Genomic DNA, 20,474 nt, shown 5'->3' on the forward strand with positions numbered 1-20,474 from the left:
TGTTCTTTGGCTTCGGCTCACCTCTCGCTATGAAGTAAACAGTTACGTTAGCCTACGGCTTCTGGACTTCTTCACGGCTGCAACAGCGGCTGGCCGCTCGCATCATACACGCTACCACTCGTATGTCGGAGGCCACGGAGATCGGATCGGGTGCCCCCGCCCGGTCGCAACACCCCCTACTATAATGCATTTCTGCGTAAAAATAGTGGTGCGTTTGCTGCCCCGAGGCTAGTCCTGTGCTAAAAGGCACGCCGTATATTGCAGGTCGGCAGAGCAATTTAGACACCTGGGGATCTTTAACGTGATTACAAATATCGACACACGGAACTTTTCGTTTAACGTATGCGGCAGGAAAACGGCAGCTGGGTGCGGTGATCGAACCTGTATCCTTGGAGTCAGCAGCCAATGCCTCAGCCACTAAGCAACTCTTGAGGTTCGCACTTGTCAAGCATTTGTATATTCTAGGTGCGCAAACTTTTTAAATGGAATTTCAAAATGCGCCAAGAATTTTCATTTGCGCACTGCAGCTATCTTGCGCTTCGATTTTCCCTGAACAGTCGCAGCGAGGAAAAGGCAAAGTCGATGTTCTATAGTATTGCCTGCGGGCTGCCGAGTGTGTGACTTTGTTTGCTCAACCTTCAACTCTGCTCGCGCTACCAGCAGCAGCATACCATTGCCACATCGGTTCCTGAAACTACGAAGAGAGCGCTGGTGTTGTGACTGATATGAAAAGGAAAGTGTGTGAGAAGTTACGAAGCTGATGGTTCATGAAAGAGAAAGGCACTCAATGACGTTGATCGTGCATTATCAACGGCGTATGGTCGAACCGCTTCGTCGAGAACCGGTAACCGTAATTTTTTCGGTTCAGTTCCGGTTCGCGTTCAGCGGGCTCAAAAAATAAAGGTGCGGGCTTGCGTTCAGTACCAGGAAAAACACCGGGTCGGATCGGGTTTTTTGTTCGGCTAGGTTCCGGTTGGACACCCTGGTAAAATCACCTGACTTTTACGCAGGCTGAAGTTGCAACTGTTCCTATTATGGCACGTCTCCTCAACCAATGACAGTGGGTGTGGCCTACAAGGAATATTGCTATTGAGAACTAAATCCAGGCCAACATAGAATTTCGTCTAGTTTTTAAATGTTGCTTTTCGTCTAGTTTCCAAAGAATGATGTACAGAACGTACATCATTCTTGTCAGAATGATGTACGTTCTGTAGCGAGAAAAGAGGAAAGCGTTAAAACCGGCCTCACTAAAATGTCAAAACAACGAAAGTAGACACGGCCACTTTTTCAGCCGGAAGCACGTGAAAAAACAAAAGCCAATCAGACGAACCTTCCGGTGAATTCAAGAATTCGCGTGATATTTCACGGAGTCCAGAATGGGGCCCCTTAACGGCCCCGTGGCTCCATGTTGCGTATAGGCAGGAAAGGAGGAAGAGAGGGAGAGAGGCAGGCACATACAGACACAGAGACAGACAGACAGACAGACAGCGCACATTTCTTCCGTTTGAGTTTCCAAGAAATTTTGTTGCTTATCAAAGCGTACACTAAATAATTCCACAATGCTTGGGTGTTTCTTTTCTTGCAAAAAAAAACTTGCAAAAGTCGCGATTTCCTGCGGCTGTGTTCCCGTAACCTTGCACGTGGTTTCAATTTTGTCGGGTGTTGGAGGGGATCAGTGGACCTCGTGAGTGGATGGCCGTCCTCTGTGAATTTCCGGGCTGTCATCGGTTGGCGTTGCTACGCCGGATGCTACGGGTGACTCCGGAGTTATGGCGCCCGCGCTGCCACTCCCGAAATACCTGCGTAAGGAGGAGATTGGGTTGACGATTCCAAAGAGTGCATTCGGAAGACCAGCTTTGTCTATTGTCCCACATTCTCAGTTGCACTATACAGTCGTAGGAAAGCGTTATAATACACATTAAACTCGTCAATCTTAAGACCGTCCTTATTCTTTCTTTTGGTCTACATTCACCCGCAAGAAAGCCAAGAAGAGTAATCTGTAGGCCATCGTCGCTTGTGTAACTGACGCTCAGAATGTTTGTAGGGTTAAAGGAGCCATGAAGACAAAACACAAGTTTGTGTTATTCGAAAGATTTCGTGTTTTATAGGGCCCCCACCACTTGTCCGAAAGCAAACTATGCTTTATTCACTGAGAAATTCATTAATTCAAGTTAAAATTTTTATTTTCCCGCTAAATCGTGCGTTTTCGTGTCTGCAATGACATCACAGGGTCTTGTTTACCGTTAGTGAACCTAGATGGCGCCACCACACCACGGCCAGTCGTTTTCTGCCTTTGGTTTGTTTGTGAACGTATTTGTACCTGGCTTGTTTTGTTCATGGAGAATATCGTTTCGTGGAGCATGGTTGTCGCTCGACAAATACGGTCACGTAAGACATCGTTGCTTGCGTCAGTCGGCCAGTGTCGTCTGAAACAACCCCAAAGGCCCGCAGTACGTCCTGTGCAGCTAAACCAAGCATAATTAATGTTAATAAAACAAAAGCTGTACTTTTAGAGCTAGAAATAAGGCATTCAACCCAAGAAATAGCCAATTCTAAATAACGACATAATTGAAGTGGTTAATCAACACAAAATTCTTGGTGTCTGGTTTACGTGTCACCTAAGTTGGGAGTCGCATGTGAGATATGTTGCCCATAAACTCTCTTCGTTAGCAGTAGCTGTATCTCGCTGTCGGATGGTCATGCCAGTGAATGTTAAACTCCAAATATATTATGCTTTGCTCGCCTCGCAAATTAACTATTGCAGCTTTGTTTGGGAAACGACAACAAAGAGAAACATTATTAAAACATTGCTTTTGCAAAAAATAATTTGACGACACATAGCAAATGTTGACAGGTTATTTCCCACGGGCAATTTATTTTTACGGTATAATAATATTCGATTTGAACACAACTATGAATTACGCATACTGCAATCAATGTATTTTTCCGGAAGTGAACGTCAAACTTTCTTCACTTTAGCCTGTCTTACGCCCCGCGACACTTCAATTATAACCATAAATAGCGAATTACGGTTTATCCCCTACTTTTGAACGCAATATAAGTTACAGTCGCTGCAACACAATTTACACGTTATAGTTAATAAATTCAAAGATACAGCCATTACTTCTCAAAAAAATTACGGGAGTATTTTATCAACGTGAGTGTAAATAATTAATTTACATAAATGAATGCAGATGGTGATAACGTATGCAAGAGACAAATTCTTACGAGCGCGAAGAACTTGTACTCTTAAGATTTCTTGTGTTTTGAGTGGTATCATTTGTTATCGTGTACATGAAAGTGACTGAAATTGTGGTATTATTCTGGTACAGTTTCATTTACAATTCTACGTTCATCTCTATACTGCCTGTCCTGGGAAATTGTACACCCGACTTATTTCTGCAGTTTCTATTTTTGTCTGCGCCACTTTTTACAATTCCTATACGATAATTGTATCATTTGTACAACTTCTATTATTTATATCATTTGTACAATTTGCATTACGTTTGTTTTTTCATAGCTGAAAGAGCTACTTAACTTTTTACTATTCCTATACGATAATTGTATCATTTGTTGAACTTCTATTATTTATATCATTTGTAGAACTTGCATTTCGTTTGTTTTTTCATAGCTGAAAGAGCAACTTTTTGTGATTTTGTTGTTTGTTGTTTTCTTGTACATTGTTGTTATGTACGATGGCTCCTGGGCCTACTCAAGCTGCAGCTCGCAGCTGATAGCCCTGGAGACCGTCCAGCGGTTGTTCTGGAAAATAATGAAATGAAATGAAATAGTGCGCAGTACCAACAGCAGCATACGCATCGGTATTTCTGTGTTTACGTGGGCTTTCGTAACTTCCACTGTTTGTCCCACCATTTATAGGGCTTTAAAAAGAATGTGCTCTAAATTTAATCGCAAACAGCTCGTTCGGCAAGCTTATAAGCTCTGCCTAGTTTGCGTTTGCTTTTGCCACCCTCCGCCAATCGCAGAGCTGTCTGGTATGACATCATAGGTGCGGGAAATGAGCTAGTGGGTCGCATGGCCATTCCCTTTTTTTTAAGTGCGAATGCACTTCTTAAGCGAGCCTGAATCGTCCGCCGCCGTAGTCCGCATAGCAACAGCTGCGGGTGCGCGCGCTCCTCGTCTTCCCTAGCAACGGGGGGAGATGGGCGCGCGCTGCCTGGCCGCTGACATGGCACATACTCACGTGGGGGATTGGCCAGGAATCGGGCGTGAGAAGGGCTAATGCACCCGCTTAAAGGAGTACTGACACGAAATTTCAAAGCTGAGATCCGCTCTAGCAATCAAGTACAACGACAACACAAATAGGTGTCTGTGAATAAATGCATCTTTCTTTCTTTGTAGTTGTGTGTAAGTGTGTTCTCTCTCTTTCGCGAACATTACCGAACCGCGCAAATTCAACTCGTGCATTCGCACTTTCACATTCTTCCCCTCGGGGAAATGCGGGGAATTTTTTTGTAATGATGTAGCTTATTTGAGCGAAGTTTACATTAAAAGTGGTGTTAGTCTGGTTCTGGCGCGGCAATCTTTTGAATTAACCAAACTTGTGCTTTCTTTTCATGGCTCATTTAAGAGTGTACGTGTACGTGCCTAGGCGGCACTCGTGCAGACCTCTGGGGTGTCCTAAACTATGCGTTTGCTCAGCAGAAGAATAAGCCTGAATTCACTAAAACTTTGAACTTGATATTCATATCTAACAAGAAAATGTGCAAACGTTTATTTTGCCTCGATCTGCTCTAACCAATTCCGGTTGCCAGCTCCGAAAAGTAGCATTTCTTTCCGAACCTTTCCAGCTTTGATTCCTCAAAATTCAAATATCCGCTTTTATTGCAACCGACTTGATTACTCAACATTAGAGCAGATGTATATAACGCCATTGGACAGCTTGTCTGTGCGTATAGAGAGAAAGAAGCAGGGAGAACAAAATCCTGCACACAAATGGTATGGGCTGGCGCGCACTCGGCAAGTACTCCAAAGTAAATATAAGCTACCTCTTTCACTAAAGGTGAGAGTATAGAATGCTTGCGTACTGGCGTTGATAATGTACGGAGTAGAACTTTGGCGCCTCGCTAAACAACCGAGAGCAAAACTTAGGTCGACTAATCGGGCCACGGAACGGGGGGGGAGAGGGGTAACGCTCAGGGACAGGAAACGAGCTTCTTGGGTCCGGGAACGAAATCGAGCAAACGATATCATATCACAGTTCGAATTAAGAAATGAAATGGGACTTGCGCTGCCCATGCAGTCAGACAAATTACAACCGGTGGACCACCAGGGAAGGGCCATTCACTCGATGGAGGGACGGAGTAAGGAAATATCGTAAGGAAAGAATGGGCTCGGGGCATTCAGGACAGGAGTGGGTGGAGATCAGTTGGAGAGGATTTCGTCCTGCACTGGGCCTAGACAAGCTGTTGATGATGATGATTATACATTGCAATTTCGTTGCTTTGAATATGTTTACTTTCAGACTGCTTCTTGAAGCTTGAGATCGCTTCTAATTGTTTTGCTTATTCTAAGCCTAGTCCTTTTCATTATGGCGCGAAGCCTCCCTGTGTCATTGGGTACACACGTTGCATATTACGAACAAATAAAAATACGCCGAAAAAATTAGTTTCGAGCGCGCATCCTTCTTGCTCTCCGAAAAAGGTCTGCAAGATTAGCTCAGGCAGTGGAAAACGCATAGAAGTCACCTTCGCAGTGGAGGGCTCCGGATTAATCCTGACCACCTGGGGATCTTTAACGTGCGCCGAAATCTCGATCACACGGGCCTTGTTGCTTTTCGCCTCCATCAGAAAAGCGGCCGCCGCGGCCGGGAATCGAACCCGTGACCTCGTGCTCAGCAGCACAACTCCTTAGCCACTGCCGAGCCTTGGCTCGAGGTAAGGTGGATCTATTGAATCGTTGCGGCCTTTGTTGGGGACATCTAGGGGCATACAAGAGTCAGTTGGCCAGGCTAATTACTGAAGTGAGAAAGCCCAAGTGAGAAAGCTCATAGAGTGTAGTTGGGCTAACAAGGCCAATAAATTAATCCTCTCGGTCATAATAACGAAAAACAGAGGAACATGGCGTTGTAGAGTAAGGGTTGCGACGATGATAAAAGCAGGTCACAATCACACCAATGAATCCGTTTATTCTGTCTCCACTGTCCGCAGTACGGTGGACTCTAAAGTGCTGAAGAAGGTGCGAGAAAGCAGAAGGTTGACCCACGGGCAGTGAAGGGGCAGGCGCTCACTGCAGCTAAAGCCAGCGCCAACTGGCATCAAGGTAGAGGTTACGGTCGAGATTACCAGCAGGACATACCGCCGTCTGATGAGGACCACATTGAGGTAAGGGAAAATAGCAATCACTACAAACCTACCACTTCACAAAAAGGATCGCCTATTTTCGAATGAAGTTTTTTTTGCATTGCCCCATTAAAAAAGTGTTCAGTGTCGCTTTGAATATTTTGTGTGAAATTCAGGACACATGACCACGGGACATACAAGGAAGAGCAAGAGAGGAAGGCAGCAGTTTTCCTCACCTGAATCTTTGATCCTCGCGCAGTGTAGACCTTCGGACCTTCCCGGTTTCAGAATGTGGCAGGAAATCACAAAAATACACGGCCCCAAGTCGCTTGTACGCGGCGAGGTTATCTGCACAAAGGTATCGTTTTATTTAGTGCTACTCGCTTCATACACAGACAACAAGGCAAATCTGACCAAATCGCATATACCGTGGCATGTAACCTATTACAAGCAACATGAAACGCTTGCTTTTGTCCCGTTTTGCGCATATAGTGACTGCCACACCACACTTCGCCATAACAAGAGTGCGCTTTACCTCAATCCGTGAGTAGTGACGCAAAAACGTATCAAATTTGTCGGCAGCGTATTAAAGGGACACTGAAGTGAATTTGTCAAGCTCCCGGTATTGCTTGCACTGCGTAGACTAGCTCAAATTACCACACTTTTGATCGTTTATCCGGTTGATAAGTCGGTAATTATTTTATAAAGCGGGAAAGAAGAAAAACTACAATGCGCGGTCTGTGGCGGCCGCACTAACTAAAGGCTGTAACGTCGGGAGGAGGTGGCATCCTTGATTGGACGATGTCCAAGGTTAGCATTCAAACAAGTTTCGGTTTCGGTTCTGTAAAACAACATGCTTGACATCCGACGGCAGCGTTGGATGGGCATCTCGATATCACAGTAATCGTTGTACCGCGCTTCTGCCATGTTGTCGGCTGTAATATGCCTAAGATAAGCCTCCCAGGACGGCTTGGCATCGTAGAAATCACTAGCCGAGGCCTACGTAGTGGATGAACGCCCTCCGCGTCACCGCAGACGCTCAAATGCCATGCGCTTTTCCCGCATATTCGGAGCTTGCCTCACTCATGCCTGTATCGTAAAAAGCGTGTTCGCACCAGGCCAAGGGTCTGTTGGTTCTGCCCTGTGCCCACTGCCCGCAAGCAATCGGTGGTTGTGGCAACAGCACGCCAACGAGAACTGGCTAGCGCGTGAGTGTAAGTCTGCGCGCGTTCTGCGAACTCGCTCGTGGAGCAGTGAACGTTACGGCCCAAAAATGGTGAATCCAGGTTAGAAAACATCAGCCGCAAACGAAAAAATCAACTTACAAAAAAAAGCATGCACCCTCGGGGATTCGAACTTGCGACTTGCAAAACAAATCCTAGCGATTCAAACCACTCCGCCACAAGCCAGCACTGCCGAAGTGGGATATAAAAGGAATATAATGTACAACCAGTTTACACTTTTATTTCGTTTTAGCATTTCAAGTACTTCAGGTGACTATTTGTTGTATAGCGCTCGTGCAGTAAACGTCCCCCAAACTTCCACAATAACTCACGTCTCGCGATTGCATTTCTTAGATGGAAAAGCGTTCGCAGATGTGTGGTCGTGCTGCTGACCGCTGTGCTTGTTCACCCAGCGCAAAAGTGCATCGTTTCTTTTTCGCGATATCTTTCGACGTGATGTGGAACCGCAAAACTCCCGCCCCATTCCTTCCGTCAGCTGTTCGAGCAGGGAGCGGAGTGCATGATTCATCATGAGAATGATAAATTAAAAAACTGGCTCCAATTCACGCTGTGAAGGTGGTTGGAAAGCAAAGGTGTAACGACACCCCCAGCAATAGCCCATGTGATGTCACCTGAAATCAAATATGTGGCTCTACAAAGAGTGGAACCAGCGATTCTGCCAGCCGTTACGTGGGATTCGGAAGGGGGGGGAGGGGCGGGGGAGGCAGGCAGTGGCGTCCCGAACGCAGCAGCGTCGGCCACGCCCAGGCTAGAGAGGCGGACACTACCGCTCTACCCCGCCGTGTAGAAAGAAAACGGAGAGGAGCGTCTTTTGAAGGGTGTGGAGGGCAGCGGCACGTGCGGCGGCTTCGTCATCTCTCTCGCTGCCTCCCCCTCCCTCTTGTTTCATGCGGCGCCTCCAAAAAGCGCCCCACCGCTTCGCAGCCGCTGAATCAAAACCATCGTCTGTCTCGCCGTCTCCACGTGTGGGCGTAGCTTAGTCGATAAGACGACGGGCTCTCCCTCTGCTTCTCTTCGGGCCCAGGTTAAATCCCTGGCGGTGCCAGTAGTTTGTTTCTTTTGGCGCACATTACGACGAAACCATTGGCTGGTATAGGTGGAAAGCTTTGCTTCAAAACAGCGCAAACGGAATGCAGAAAGTCTGACGGCCGCGTCTCAGAGCAATGATCGCGACGCAGTACTATCATGTCGCACTAACAGGCGCGCGCAACTGAATGCTGTTGCAGAAGCCACCGAGGGCAATGCATCATCCGACCGGAGCGCTCGCGCGGTGCGAGGAACAAGTGCGAGGAGCAAAGGCACACCGGGTGAAAATGCGCACTTTTGATTTACAATGCTCCACTACTACACATCGCTGAAACAAAATTCTTGAAGGAAGTGATTACTAGAACATTGGTTTATCTGAAAGTGTGAACACGCATCTATCGTCAAAACCTCTTTCAGGGTTCCTTTAGCGCATCTAGCTGCTGCTTCCGTGTGTTAGCATGGGAAACTTCGGGCAGTCTGTCTAACACCCGGTTCACGCATTATGAAAACCCGAGCCAAATTTCAGCACAGTCGCTGGCGTGACTCAGACGTAACGTAAACGCTTGCGTGACCCGACACACTTCTAGATGAGGTTCCGCGTAATGTGACAAAAATGCCGAGAGAAAAAAGACTGCGTCCAGCAATTCATATGAAGCGCTAGTTAAAACGGACGTCGTTTAGTGGTTCAGTTGGGTAGCTGGTCGGTATTTAAACTTCAATAGACAACGTGAAATGCACCTAAGTGCACGAAACCAGCGTTTCACGGCAGTGTTATTTGCCAACTCCAATAAAGCCCACAAAAAACGGAAACTCAGTGACTAAGAGCTTCTGGCAACTGGGACATGGCCAGCCAAATGCGAGTGAGCCCCAACTGCTGTGTTCATACGGAAATCTAGACCCCAGCGATTCCAGTGTTCCGCGCGTGTTCAACACTCGACATGAGCACAATTACAGAGGCCCCACCCGAGACCGCCTTCTTGATGTCGGCCTCGGTGACCCGTCCCTTTCCTTCCTCGGTGAGGACGACGAAGGCCGCAGGCACCTCGCCCAAGACCGGGTCCGGGAGGCCAACCACGCCAACCTCGCCGACCTCGGGACATTTCTCGCGAATGAGGTCCTCCAGCTCGCCAGGCACCACCTGATTGTCCATGGTCTTGATGAGCTCCTTGAGCCGTTCCACCAAGTGCACGCGGCCAGACTTGTCGTAGTACCCAAGGTCGCCTGCAGGGGCGAAGAAACGAGCTGTCATCGCTTCGATCTCAGGGGCCAGTATGGTGAAGTGCGCGTTTTTTCCCAAGTCGGCATTTCTCTTGTTTGGGGTGCACCTATCGGTCCCTAATACCTTCTCTCACCTAAATGGTCTTCTTTCCCCTAAAAAAAGCTCTCACCGCGCCATCTGGCTTTTATGTTCAAAACTGTTTTGGAACTACCTTAGGATACTCGAAGCACGCCCTCTCTTTTCAAGCTCGAAAGGCGAAGGGGACGCACAAAATGAACTTCAAATTTTAAATGACTTGTCCTTTTCGTAGGAGATGGAAAATGGCCACGAAGAAGAACGTGCGCATAAAAAAAGAACGCCAGCGAGCAGAGCTACATAAGGCCGCTTTAAATTCGGGGTCGTGATTGCTTTAAGTGTACTGCTACCATTTATTTGAGATAAAAGCCTCTGGAAGAAGTTGGAGCAACGCTCGCAAGACCATTCACAAATTGTAGCAAGAACGCCCAAAGCAGCAGCAGCCCAACACGGCATAAATATGAGTAAGAAAACAATGTTGTCAAAATAGTTGGGATATCTGGAATTCGTTAGAGGACCAATATTCTCGTACAAAGCAGGTTCTTGTTTTAAATAAAGTAGCGTGTTGTACTAATTACAATGCAAATACCTGTAGTTTCTATACACGCCACACTATAGAGACACACTCAATATATACGTCAAGAAAAACGAAATGAATTTTACCAGCACCAGTATTCTTTCACCACAAAAACCTTAATCGGTGCATTTCCAAAAAAATATCAGAACTATAACTTTTTCTTCCTGCGAAAACTCAACATCACTAAACAAACACCGCCCGGCATCAGCAGGCCTTCAAATCTTAAGCGCCAAGTGCACTGAAAGTTTTCTTTGCCCAAATTTGATCCAAATAAAGTCTTTATGATCTAAACTCTACCATGAAATTCTAAGCCCAATACTCACTTAGTGCAATAACTGCAAGCTCTCAACATAGCCCCCAGCAGATGACGTTTGCACCCGGCGGAGAGTCGCCGAAACAAGTTCTGAATGGCCCGTGACGTAGAAGGGGGACCTGCCCCGTGGGGCTCGCGCTTCTAGGGCGACTGCATTTGCCGGGGTGCGTTCGCCGCGGGTTTCTCTGCTACACCTCCTAGCGGTACAGCCACCGGCCTCACATGTTTAAAACTAAACGCATAGGTAGCAGTATCTGCCTTTTTTTTTTTCGATGCAATAACACGGGTTTAGAAGCAAATGAGCGCGCTTGCGATCGTTTTGGAGTTGGCGAAACTTGCTTTTACTTCAAAATAATATTTTTACTTAAAAAAATAGCACGAAACACGCAATCACCTGAACATTCATCATTGCGGTTGCTTCTGTCACCAAAAAAAAACATTTTATAAATTCATGACCCCTTGTACTTCCGCGTCTAGTATTTGCTGCATACATGGACAGGCCCAACGCCACCTCCACCCCTGAGACCTTTCCAAAAGTTTAAAGACCAAACTAGATTTTCTACGCTCGGGTACAAGCATTTGTGCGACTTTTGACTCACTCTCTAAGTGAACCAAAATCAGCCTTCTCGTGGAAACAAATACATCCACACAAAGATCAGCCATCGTCTTCCCGAAGTGCTGAAGCTAACGAAACTGCTCTTCTCCCAAACAATCAACCTTAATATTTTTTCCATACCGAAATAAAGTATTTACTCTTTTACCGTGTTAGATTCAGTTTAGTGAAGAGTAAAATGATATCAAGTGCAGATGTCTCTAGTGAAATGCAAAATGGCGGTATAGATAGGTAACTTTTTCGTGTTTTAGTCCATCATGGATGATGCCGAGCTTCTAGAGATAGATCTGTTTCTGGATGCTGACATGCGGTTTAGATCAACTTTAAAATTCTATCCTCGATTCGCAGTGAGGTGAAAGTTACTGGGTGAGTATCGAGAAAGCTGTTTGCCCGTAATTACAGTAATACCTCGTTAACTCGAACTCGCATATCTCGAAAAATCGGCTAAGTCGAAATTTTCCGCGGCACCGAACATTTTCCTATACGTCCCATGTATATTTTTCCCTTTATCTCGAAGTATTTTTGGGTCGGATTGCGGATAACTCGAAATCTTGACTGGGAGTGGAACGAAAATTCCGCCGCAGGACCATTTCACAAGATTCGCGCGATGCTGCCACGCCTGAAGTCCGCCGATTTTTTTTCTTATTTAGCTGCGCCTGCCATACGTCGATGCTTTCCGCTAACGTAGGGGACGGCGGAGACGACGGCGATGACGAACCACCTCGAGAGGTGCCGACATCTTCTGAGACGAGAAATTGGCTTCGCTTGCTTCGAAATAAGGTCGAGTGCAGCGGCGGGGAAGATCGACTGATGCGATGCGTCAAGCAGCTGGAGGACGCCTTCCTAGGCCCGAGTACGACCGCAAAGCAGACGAGCATTAGGCAGTTTTTCTCTGCTAAATATTGATTGATTGATTGTAGGGTTTAACGCGCCGACGCAACGCAGGCGATGAGGCGCGCCGTAGTGGAGGGCTCCGGATTAATTTTGACCACCTGGAGATCTTTAACGTGCGCCGAATTCTCGAACACACGGGTGTTTTTGCTTTTGGCCTCCATCAGAAAAGCAGCCGCCGCGGCCGGGAATCGAACCCGTGACCTCGTGCTCAGCAGCGCAACGCCTTAGCCACTGAGCCACCGCGGCGGGTTTCTCTGCTAAATAAAATGGCAGTGCGGCAAAACCCAGCCGGTTAAAGTCTCTTGTATGTTATTTTTTTCTCTTTTAAACCTGCACGAGAAGAAAGATTAGAAACTGCCGCTGAAGAGCCGGTAAGTAGTAGTGATTTTTCTGAAGAGCGCTCAGTTTTCCCGGCGATTAGCGCAACTTTGCTTATCTCGAAAATCCGTTTATCTCGAAATTTTCCCTGGTTTTTACGACTTCGAGTTAACGAGGTATTACTGTACATAGTAAAAATAGTTTGTGATTGATATTCGCCCCTGCGTAACTCATTCTCTTCAGAACAAAGCTACACGATAGCCGAGGCGCCAGCTAACCATAGGTGATTTTAGATATCGTACGAGAAAGTAGATTTATTTATAAATTTAGACTCGCTTTTTTACTCTTAATGCCAAGGATTGCTACTCCGGTAGTTATTCTGATGAAAAACAAAGCTGTTGGACGGTCTACTTCTCGATCGATAGAAACGCGATGTCGTAATTTCGCTTAACGCGATCACTCTGGGCTGATGTAAAAGTTATTCTGTGTAAATAACAATGTGAAACGCGACGCGACCACGAGCATTTGGAGGCTGTTGTGAGCGGCCGCCGGTTCTTCCGCACACGCTCCCGTTCTATCAACTATGTCACGTCCGGCCCGTGGTAATGGCCGCCTTCGTTATTCAGTTTCTGCTCCGAAAACGCTATCTTCGCGAGCCGCATTGATGTTATTTTTACGTTGTCGAAACTTTTAGTGAAGTTGGGCTGAACTGCGGTACCGACATACCGGTTTACATCGTGGAGTTTTGAAGAAAAAAACTGCTTGTAACCCACCAACTCGACAAAAGCTCCAACAGCAGCCCCGTGTATTTAACAATACATAAAAAAATGTCATCAGGAACAGTTACAAAACCACTCCTCCGCTCAGAGAAAGTGGAATAGCATGACGACCAGTGCTGTCAGTGAAAAATAGGTCCTTTTTTCTACTTTATACTTTTTTCTACTATAAATGGTGCAAAGTGGCCTTCAAGACGCACACGAGCTGGCCGAGTGACGCCGAACAGAACGGACGTGTTTTCTCGGGGAATCGGAAGCCGAGGGAGTAGACGCAAACTTGGAGAAGACAGCGCCAGAAAAAGCATGCAGGTATAACGGAAGCCGAGAAATGTCTGCGCAGTTCTTCCCCCTTGCTTCAGTTTTTCGTGACACATGACAAAGATATGTAGCAGGCTAGTACGGAGCTAGAAGAGTACATGGCAAGTAGACGGGGAAGATTGCACGTGGTACGACGGAGGTGAATAAAAATCCCGGGCCATCCCCCCAAACGTGAAGTCTGAGGAGGAGCGAAGCATGCAATGTGCGCCGGTGTTTTCCACAGCAAAATCGCTGCTAAGTGGCAATGCGAGACAGAAGACGATTTTGTTTCAACTATATATATTACTATATATAATCAGCAATCGCGTATCGTATCCAAGTCAATTTGCGTAATGTATTTCTTCGGTTCATCTGCCCTCGTCTTAATGATGCTGAGCGCTCGGCGTCTTAGGCATTGGCGCCTTGGCGTTTTTTTCCACGGAGATGAAACCGTTTGGGTTAGAGGGATACAGCTTTGCTGTAGAAGTCTCGTGTCTTCGAAGTACGAAGAGTTCTAGCGTGAGGCGTTCGTAAACGAGTTTCCCGGCGTTCTTTTAGTACGCGTTTAAGGGGCGTCCCTTAGGGGCTCGGGCTGTCGGCGTCTCATCCCGTCGTCATCTGGACCACCGTCTTATGTAGTCACGGTACTAAAAAACCGGGACACTCGTTTACGCTTCAGGCTCCAACGCTTCGTATCGCGTATTAAAACAACACCGGTACATTGTCGTATACGCCTCGCGCTAGAACGTTTCGCGCTTGAAAGACACGAGACTTTTACAGCAAAGCTGTATACCTCTCCCCCCAACGGTTTCATCTCCGTTGGCAAAAACGCCAAGGCGCCAAGAATAGCTATGCACTGCATGTGAAAGATGACTAAGTAGCGAGGTGAAGACGGGACAATATAGAAGAGGTAACACAGGACCAGTGCCTGTCCCGTCTTTACCGCGCTACTTAGCCATGTATTGCAGTTCGAACTAACTAGCCCACATTTATGCGTTGCGAAATACACTGCATTCTTCGCCCCTTCCCAGGTTTCACGTTAGTGGAGATAGCACGGGATTTCTTTTTTTTTTTTTTTTTTGCTCATGGAGATGAAATGTTGGGACAGGGCGTCTCCAAGGCTTTTGATAATGTAAAACACACAGTAATACTCGAGAACCTCAGCGCGCTAAACGTAGGCGTGAAGACGTATAACTACGTCAGGGATTTTCTCTCGAATCGGACTGCAACCAAGCCTCCGAGGAGTGTCGCTCGGAAATATACAGAGGGACACCGCAGGGGACCGTCGACTCTCCGACCCTGTTTAATGTAGCGATGATCGGGCTTCCTGGGCTGCTGGACGAAATGACAAACCTGCATTGCACCATATACGCGACGATTTGACGCTGTAGGTGAACAGGGGTAAGCAAGGCTAAAATGGGGGTTAGTTGGTTTTGCATCTTCTTGAACCGCACTGTTTTAAAACGAGTTGAAATCGTTGATTCGGACCAGTTTCTTTTTATGTATAACTGTGTGTGTTGTGAAAAATAAATCAGTTGTTAGTTTGCGCTTCGTCTCGTCCTGTGTGCTATTTCCTTGTCCTGTTTTAAAACAGTGCGGTTCAAGAATATGAACAGGGGTAGCGACGGAAAAATTGAAAGACCACTTCAGGGGGCCATAGGTAAAATAGAGCCAATCGGGCTGAAATGCTCGGGAGAAAAATGAGAGGATCTTTTAGATGCGACCCTCAGACCATCTCTTGTCGGCGGCCCTGTCCTTCCTGCGTGCGTCCGTTGTCCGCAGCCACTCTCCCGCTCTCCTCTCCGATAGCGAACACTCTCTCGCGAGGGGCATTAGATTGGATTCGATTGGCATGGTTGGCTTGGATTGGATTGGATTTGGATTGGATTGGATTAAAGTGGATTGTGTTGGATTGTGTTGCGTCATAGCCACGGCAGACGCACTGGCGCCGGCGCGTGCCCAGGCGAGAGCGTGTGCGGCCCAGCGTGCTCTCACTCCGCCGGTGGGCGGCGCTGCGCGCGGTTCTGTGCATGTGCAGTACTCTCTCTCTCCGCGGTTTCCTCTCCTTCGGGCGCGCTGCGCATATATAGTGCCTAGAATATAACCGGTGTGCCGCTCTCCGGCGGCCTTTCGGTCGACGGTTGCTCTCCGCTTGCGCTTGAATACCCTCAGCGTCGCATAACACTAAGGTTCCCGCGAGGGGAAGTGGGCGTAATTTTTTCTACCATCTCCAAAGAGGAAAAGGAACAGTCCCCTTTGCAAGAGCTACGACATTGCTTTACGAGTGAAAGACAATGTCACGCGGACAGTAGAAAGTATTAGAGTCCTATGGCCGCGCATACATACAAATGGCGAAAACACTGAAACTATCAGGAAACTTCAAGCGAGTACCAGACAGACCATACCGGTTACTTAAGCGCATTTCTAACGAGAATTTGGGGAAGAAGAAGGCCAATCTTTTGAGATTGGTTCAGGCTTTCGTCACAAGTCGGGTGCTATTCGTTGTCCCTATGTCAAACTAGGTAAAGCAGAGAAAGATAACATTGAAATCATACTCAGGAAAGGGACCAAAACCGCACTAGGTCTTCCTCCGAATACCCCTACTGTAAAGCGTCTAAGACTAGGTCTCTCCAACACTATAAAAGATTTTTAAGAAGTAAAACAAAGTAAAATCATGGAACGCCTGGGGGGGTTCGAACCCTCTCAGCGCTCCAAGCATACCTAGGCCAACTAGGAATAGACTCATGATAATATCGCTGATGCACCAGGTGTTTCACGATGTCAGAAAAAAAAATGGGGCTATGGCCTTGCAGGCTAATAGATTTGGAGGGAGGTCTGATGTGCTCTACACGAATGCTGCCGCACACGATACTAACAAGACCACAAACACAGCGGGAGTGGTCCGTGAAAGTGGAGACCCGGTCTCGTGCTCCACCTCCAAAAACACAAGTGCAACTCAGGCATAAGTGTGGTTGTTAGTGATTCTAAGGCAGCCATTAGGAATTTTGATATGGGCTGGGTCTCTGCTGCAGCCGCCAAAATTCTCAGAGAAGGTCAAGTACCAGAAGAGCAAATCTCACTGATATGGTGCCCGGCCCACCATGGCCTGCGGGGGAACAAGAAGGCGCATGACCACCCCAGGTCTCACTTGCCGGTCGATCGCGCTGACTCACCGCCTTCATGCGAGGAACACCTGTCTTCAGGTGATGAACTCAGGGCATTTCAGGAAATAATTTTTCATTATAAGCTCAGTCGCAAGGCCTATCCAGTGGGGGATAAACAGCTCAGCAAAAAACAGGAAGTTATGTGTTGGTGTTTCCAACCCTCAGCTGTACAGTAACAGCCTTGTGGACGCCTTTAATCCTAGATGCACTCACTTCAATAGCACTGCAGACCTAGTCCATGGCCTGTACATGCTTTTTTTATAACGACCCAAACAGAAATTTTGGGATACCTTATTATTCAACCACAAAGCAGAAGAGCAACGCAAAGTCATCGGTCTCACCCTGGTCGCGGCCGAATCCCAAGTGATACCGGCCGACGGTTAGGAGGATGAACGGGGGTCTGGGCTAATGCCCTCTGCCTCGTCATTTTAGAAGGGTGCAAATAAAAGTTATTTCTCTCTCTCTCTCTCTCTCTCTCTCTCTCTCTCTCTCTCTCTCTCTCAATCAATCAATCAATCAATCCATCCATCAATCAATCCATCAATCCATCAATCAATCCATCAATCAATCCATCAATCAATCAATCAATCAACCAATCAATCAATCCATCAATCAATCCATCAATCAATCAATCAATCCATCAATCAATCAATCAATCCATCAATCAATCAATCCATCAATCAATCCATCAATCAATCCATCAATCCATCCATCAATCTATCCATCAATCAATCAATCAATCAATCCATCAATCAATCCATCAACCATCAATCTATCCATCAATCCATCCATCAATCAATCAATCCATCAATCAATCCATCAATCAATCCATCAATCCATCAATCAATCCATCAATCAATCCATCAATCAATCCATCAATCCATCAATCAATCCATAAATCCATCAATCCATCCATCAATCATTCAATCAATCCATCCATCCATCCATCCATCCATCCACCCACCCACCCACCCACCCATTCATCCATCCATCCATCCATCCATCCATCCATCCATCCATCCATCCATCTATCTATCTATCTATCTATCTATCTATCTATCTATCTATCTATCTATCTATCTATCTATCTATCTACCTATCTATCTACCTATCTAGCTAGCTAGCTAGCTAGCTAGCTAGCGCGAGGCCTTGGAAAACAAGTGTCCCGGTGTTTTAGTACCATGCTATAGAATACAGGAGACCACGGCAGGAGACGACGACAACCCGAGCCCTAAGGGGCTTGACCCCAAGAAGGTGCGCGACGTCACTGTTCAGATTTGTGGCATTTAGGCAGAATAGAATTAGGCAACAATGCGCTAGCCAGCAGTTTGCCGAGACATTGAACGCAATAATGATCCAAGGTCCTACGCGACAGCCGCAGGCAGTTTAGCGGAAGTTAGAGCAAGAAAAACAGTGCCGAAGCAAGCTCTTATTGCCTAGGCAATACACGAACGGCTTGGAACATTGAACAAAATGTAACTGTGCACCTAGCAAAATCCCGGGCCATCTCCACGAACGCGAAACCTGGGGAGGCGCGAACCATGCGGTGTATAAGTGTATTCTTGGCGCCTTGGCGTTTTTTCCAACGGAGATGAAACCGTTGGGGATAGATGTAGAGAGCTTTGCTGTAAAAGTCTCGTGTATTTGAAGCACGAAGCATTTAGCCCGAGGCGTGAACGATTGTACCGGTGCTTCTTTAGTACGCGATACGATGCGTTCCAGCGCGAAATGCAACCGAGTGTCCCGATGTTTTTTTAGTACGCGTTACGTTTTAGCGCGAGGCGTAAACGAATGTCCCGGTGCTTTACTACGGTAACTACATAACAAGACGGCAGTGGGGACAACGACAGGAGACGCCAACAGCCCGAGCCCCTAAGGGGTTTCGCCCATAAAACACTCGGGGTTCAACATGTCTACCACAAGATAGTAGGAATCACCCTCTTCCAGAAGGATGAATGCTACGCACCCTATTCAAAAAAGCAGAGTGATATACCAGGTTAGCGAATGAGGAAAGACAATGGAAGGTAACAGCTACTCTAATGCACTCAAAGATATGCAAGGTTAGCAGGCGGTTGGGAAAGAGTGACACACGGTAGATAGTTCTATAAATTGCTGGGGGCAGATAGGCAAACGCAGAGCAAAACGATGGTAAGCCTGTCAAGTTTCATTGGTGGGTATAGGACGATGCAGACAGTGATGACGGAAGAGTAAGAGCAACTTTCCATAGGTAGTCAAAACGGGGAGTAAATGCGTTTACCAGCGAACTGAGAAACAGCTCGTGCAAAAGATCGCGAAAGAAGTTAAGGAATTCAGTGTGACGGTCTCAAACTTGCCAATCGCAGTTATAAGGGCCTGAAATCGTTGGCTGGTCACTGACCAAAGCCAAAATGTACAAATAACGCTTCGGGAGCGGGGCCCTGCAGCAGGCTTCCAGCAGTTCAAATAAACCAGCGTGACGCTTGCATTACACTGCCACGAATACCTGATGTGCACTACATGTGCATTACATGTGCACTAAAAGCGGTAAGGTCGCAAATTTCTTTAAAAGTTGCCGGAAAACCAACCGCGCTTCCTTCAATTTCCCTAATTATGCACCGCTTTAATTACGTCATTACAGCGGTAGGTGTTCTATTTGTTGTTGCTGTTAACGTCACGGGCTATTTCTCGCATTTCCGCTGTTTATCCGCCGTCTTACTAACTGTGCACCAACTTGCTCTTTGCCTGAACCTGCACGTTCAGTTATGGCGTTTTCTTAGGGGGCAAAGCACCTTCAGGCCGAGGCTTGTCCGGCGTCCTGCGTCCAAGCTCACGGCACAGCACCGTATAAATCGAAACATCTGTGAACAAAAGGTTCACAAAAGGTCAACAAGAACCAAATAAACGGTTCACAAAAGGTGAGAGAGAGAGACAGAGAGAGACGCGCAGCACTGTGTACATCGAAAATCTGTGAACAAAAGGTTCACAAAAGGTTAACAAGAACAAAATAAAAGGTTCACAAAAGGTGTGTGTGTGTGTGTGTTAGAGAGGGAGAGAGAGACATAGAGAGAGAGAGAGAGAGAAAGAGAGAGAGAGAGATTCCCATAAGGTTAGAGAGAAAGAGAGAGAAAGAGTTGAGCAGTTTCGCATGGCTCCTGGAGAGCCGTGTTGCGCATGCGCGAGGCGCATTAGCATCCTCGATAAGCTTGCACCAGGGTTGCCCCCAAAACCAGCGCAGTGCACAGTGCCCCACGACGGCGCGCACCGGCACGGAGCGTTGTTCGAGGACATCTCCATCTCGCCATCTCCATCTCCATCTCCATCTCCCTAGCGCCATCTTTTAAACTGTGAAAGCAACTCATTAAAATGTTCACAAGTGGCTACAAAGCACCGTAATATTAGACAGCGCCGCTACAAAGTAGTATTTATTGAAAGCCACTTATTATATGTACACACAAGTCACATCCGTCACACACGCGCGACCACGAACTTTCTCGACGAATTCATAGCGCAAAGAACGAGAAGAAGAAAGAGGACACACAACACAGTGCCGCGGTTTGAGCAATGTGTGGTACGTTCAAAACAAATGGAACAAAAGGTAAGAGAAATAATAGAGGCAGATTTGATTATTAAAGCGGGGTTGTCCTGTGTGAGCGGCCGTGACTAAGTTTGTCAGATAA

At 46.9% G+C, this 20,474-nt stretch overlaps 1 protein-coding gene across 1 annotated transcript in view; it reads right to left on the reverse strand.

Moving 5' to 3' along the window:
• Positions 1-1,506: 1,506 nt before the first annotated feature.
• Positions 1,507-20,474, reverse strand: part of LOC144151612 (uncharacterized) — a 58,488-nt gene continuing 39,520 nt past the window's right edge. The window contains exons 5-7 of the mRNA XM_077682725.1: positions 9,536-9,793; positions 6,539-6,650; positions 1,507-1,799 (exon numbers count right to left, since the gene is read on the reverse strand). Coding sequence (XP_077538851.1) covers positions 1,673-1,799; positions 6,539-6,650; positions 9,536-9,793 — 497 coding nt within the window. The 3' untranslated portion in view covers positions 1,507-1,672. The remainder of the gene's footprint in view (positions 1,800-6,538; positions 6,651-9,535; positions 9,794-20,474) is intronic.

This window comes from Haemaphysalis longicornis, unplaced genomic scaffold, assembly GCF_048455015.1.
Source record: "Haemaphysalis longicornis isolate Haplotype H1 unplaced genomic scaffold, Haemaphysalis longicornis Haplotype H1 scaffold_9, whole genome shotgun sequence".
Taxonomy (NCBI): Eukaryota; Metazoa; Arthropoda; class Arachnida; order Ixodida; family Ixodidae; genus Haemaphysalis; species Haemaphysalis longicornis.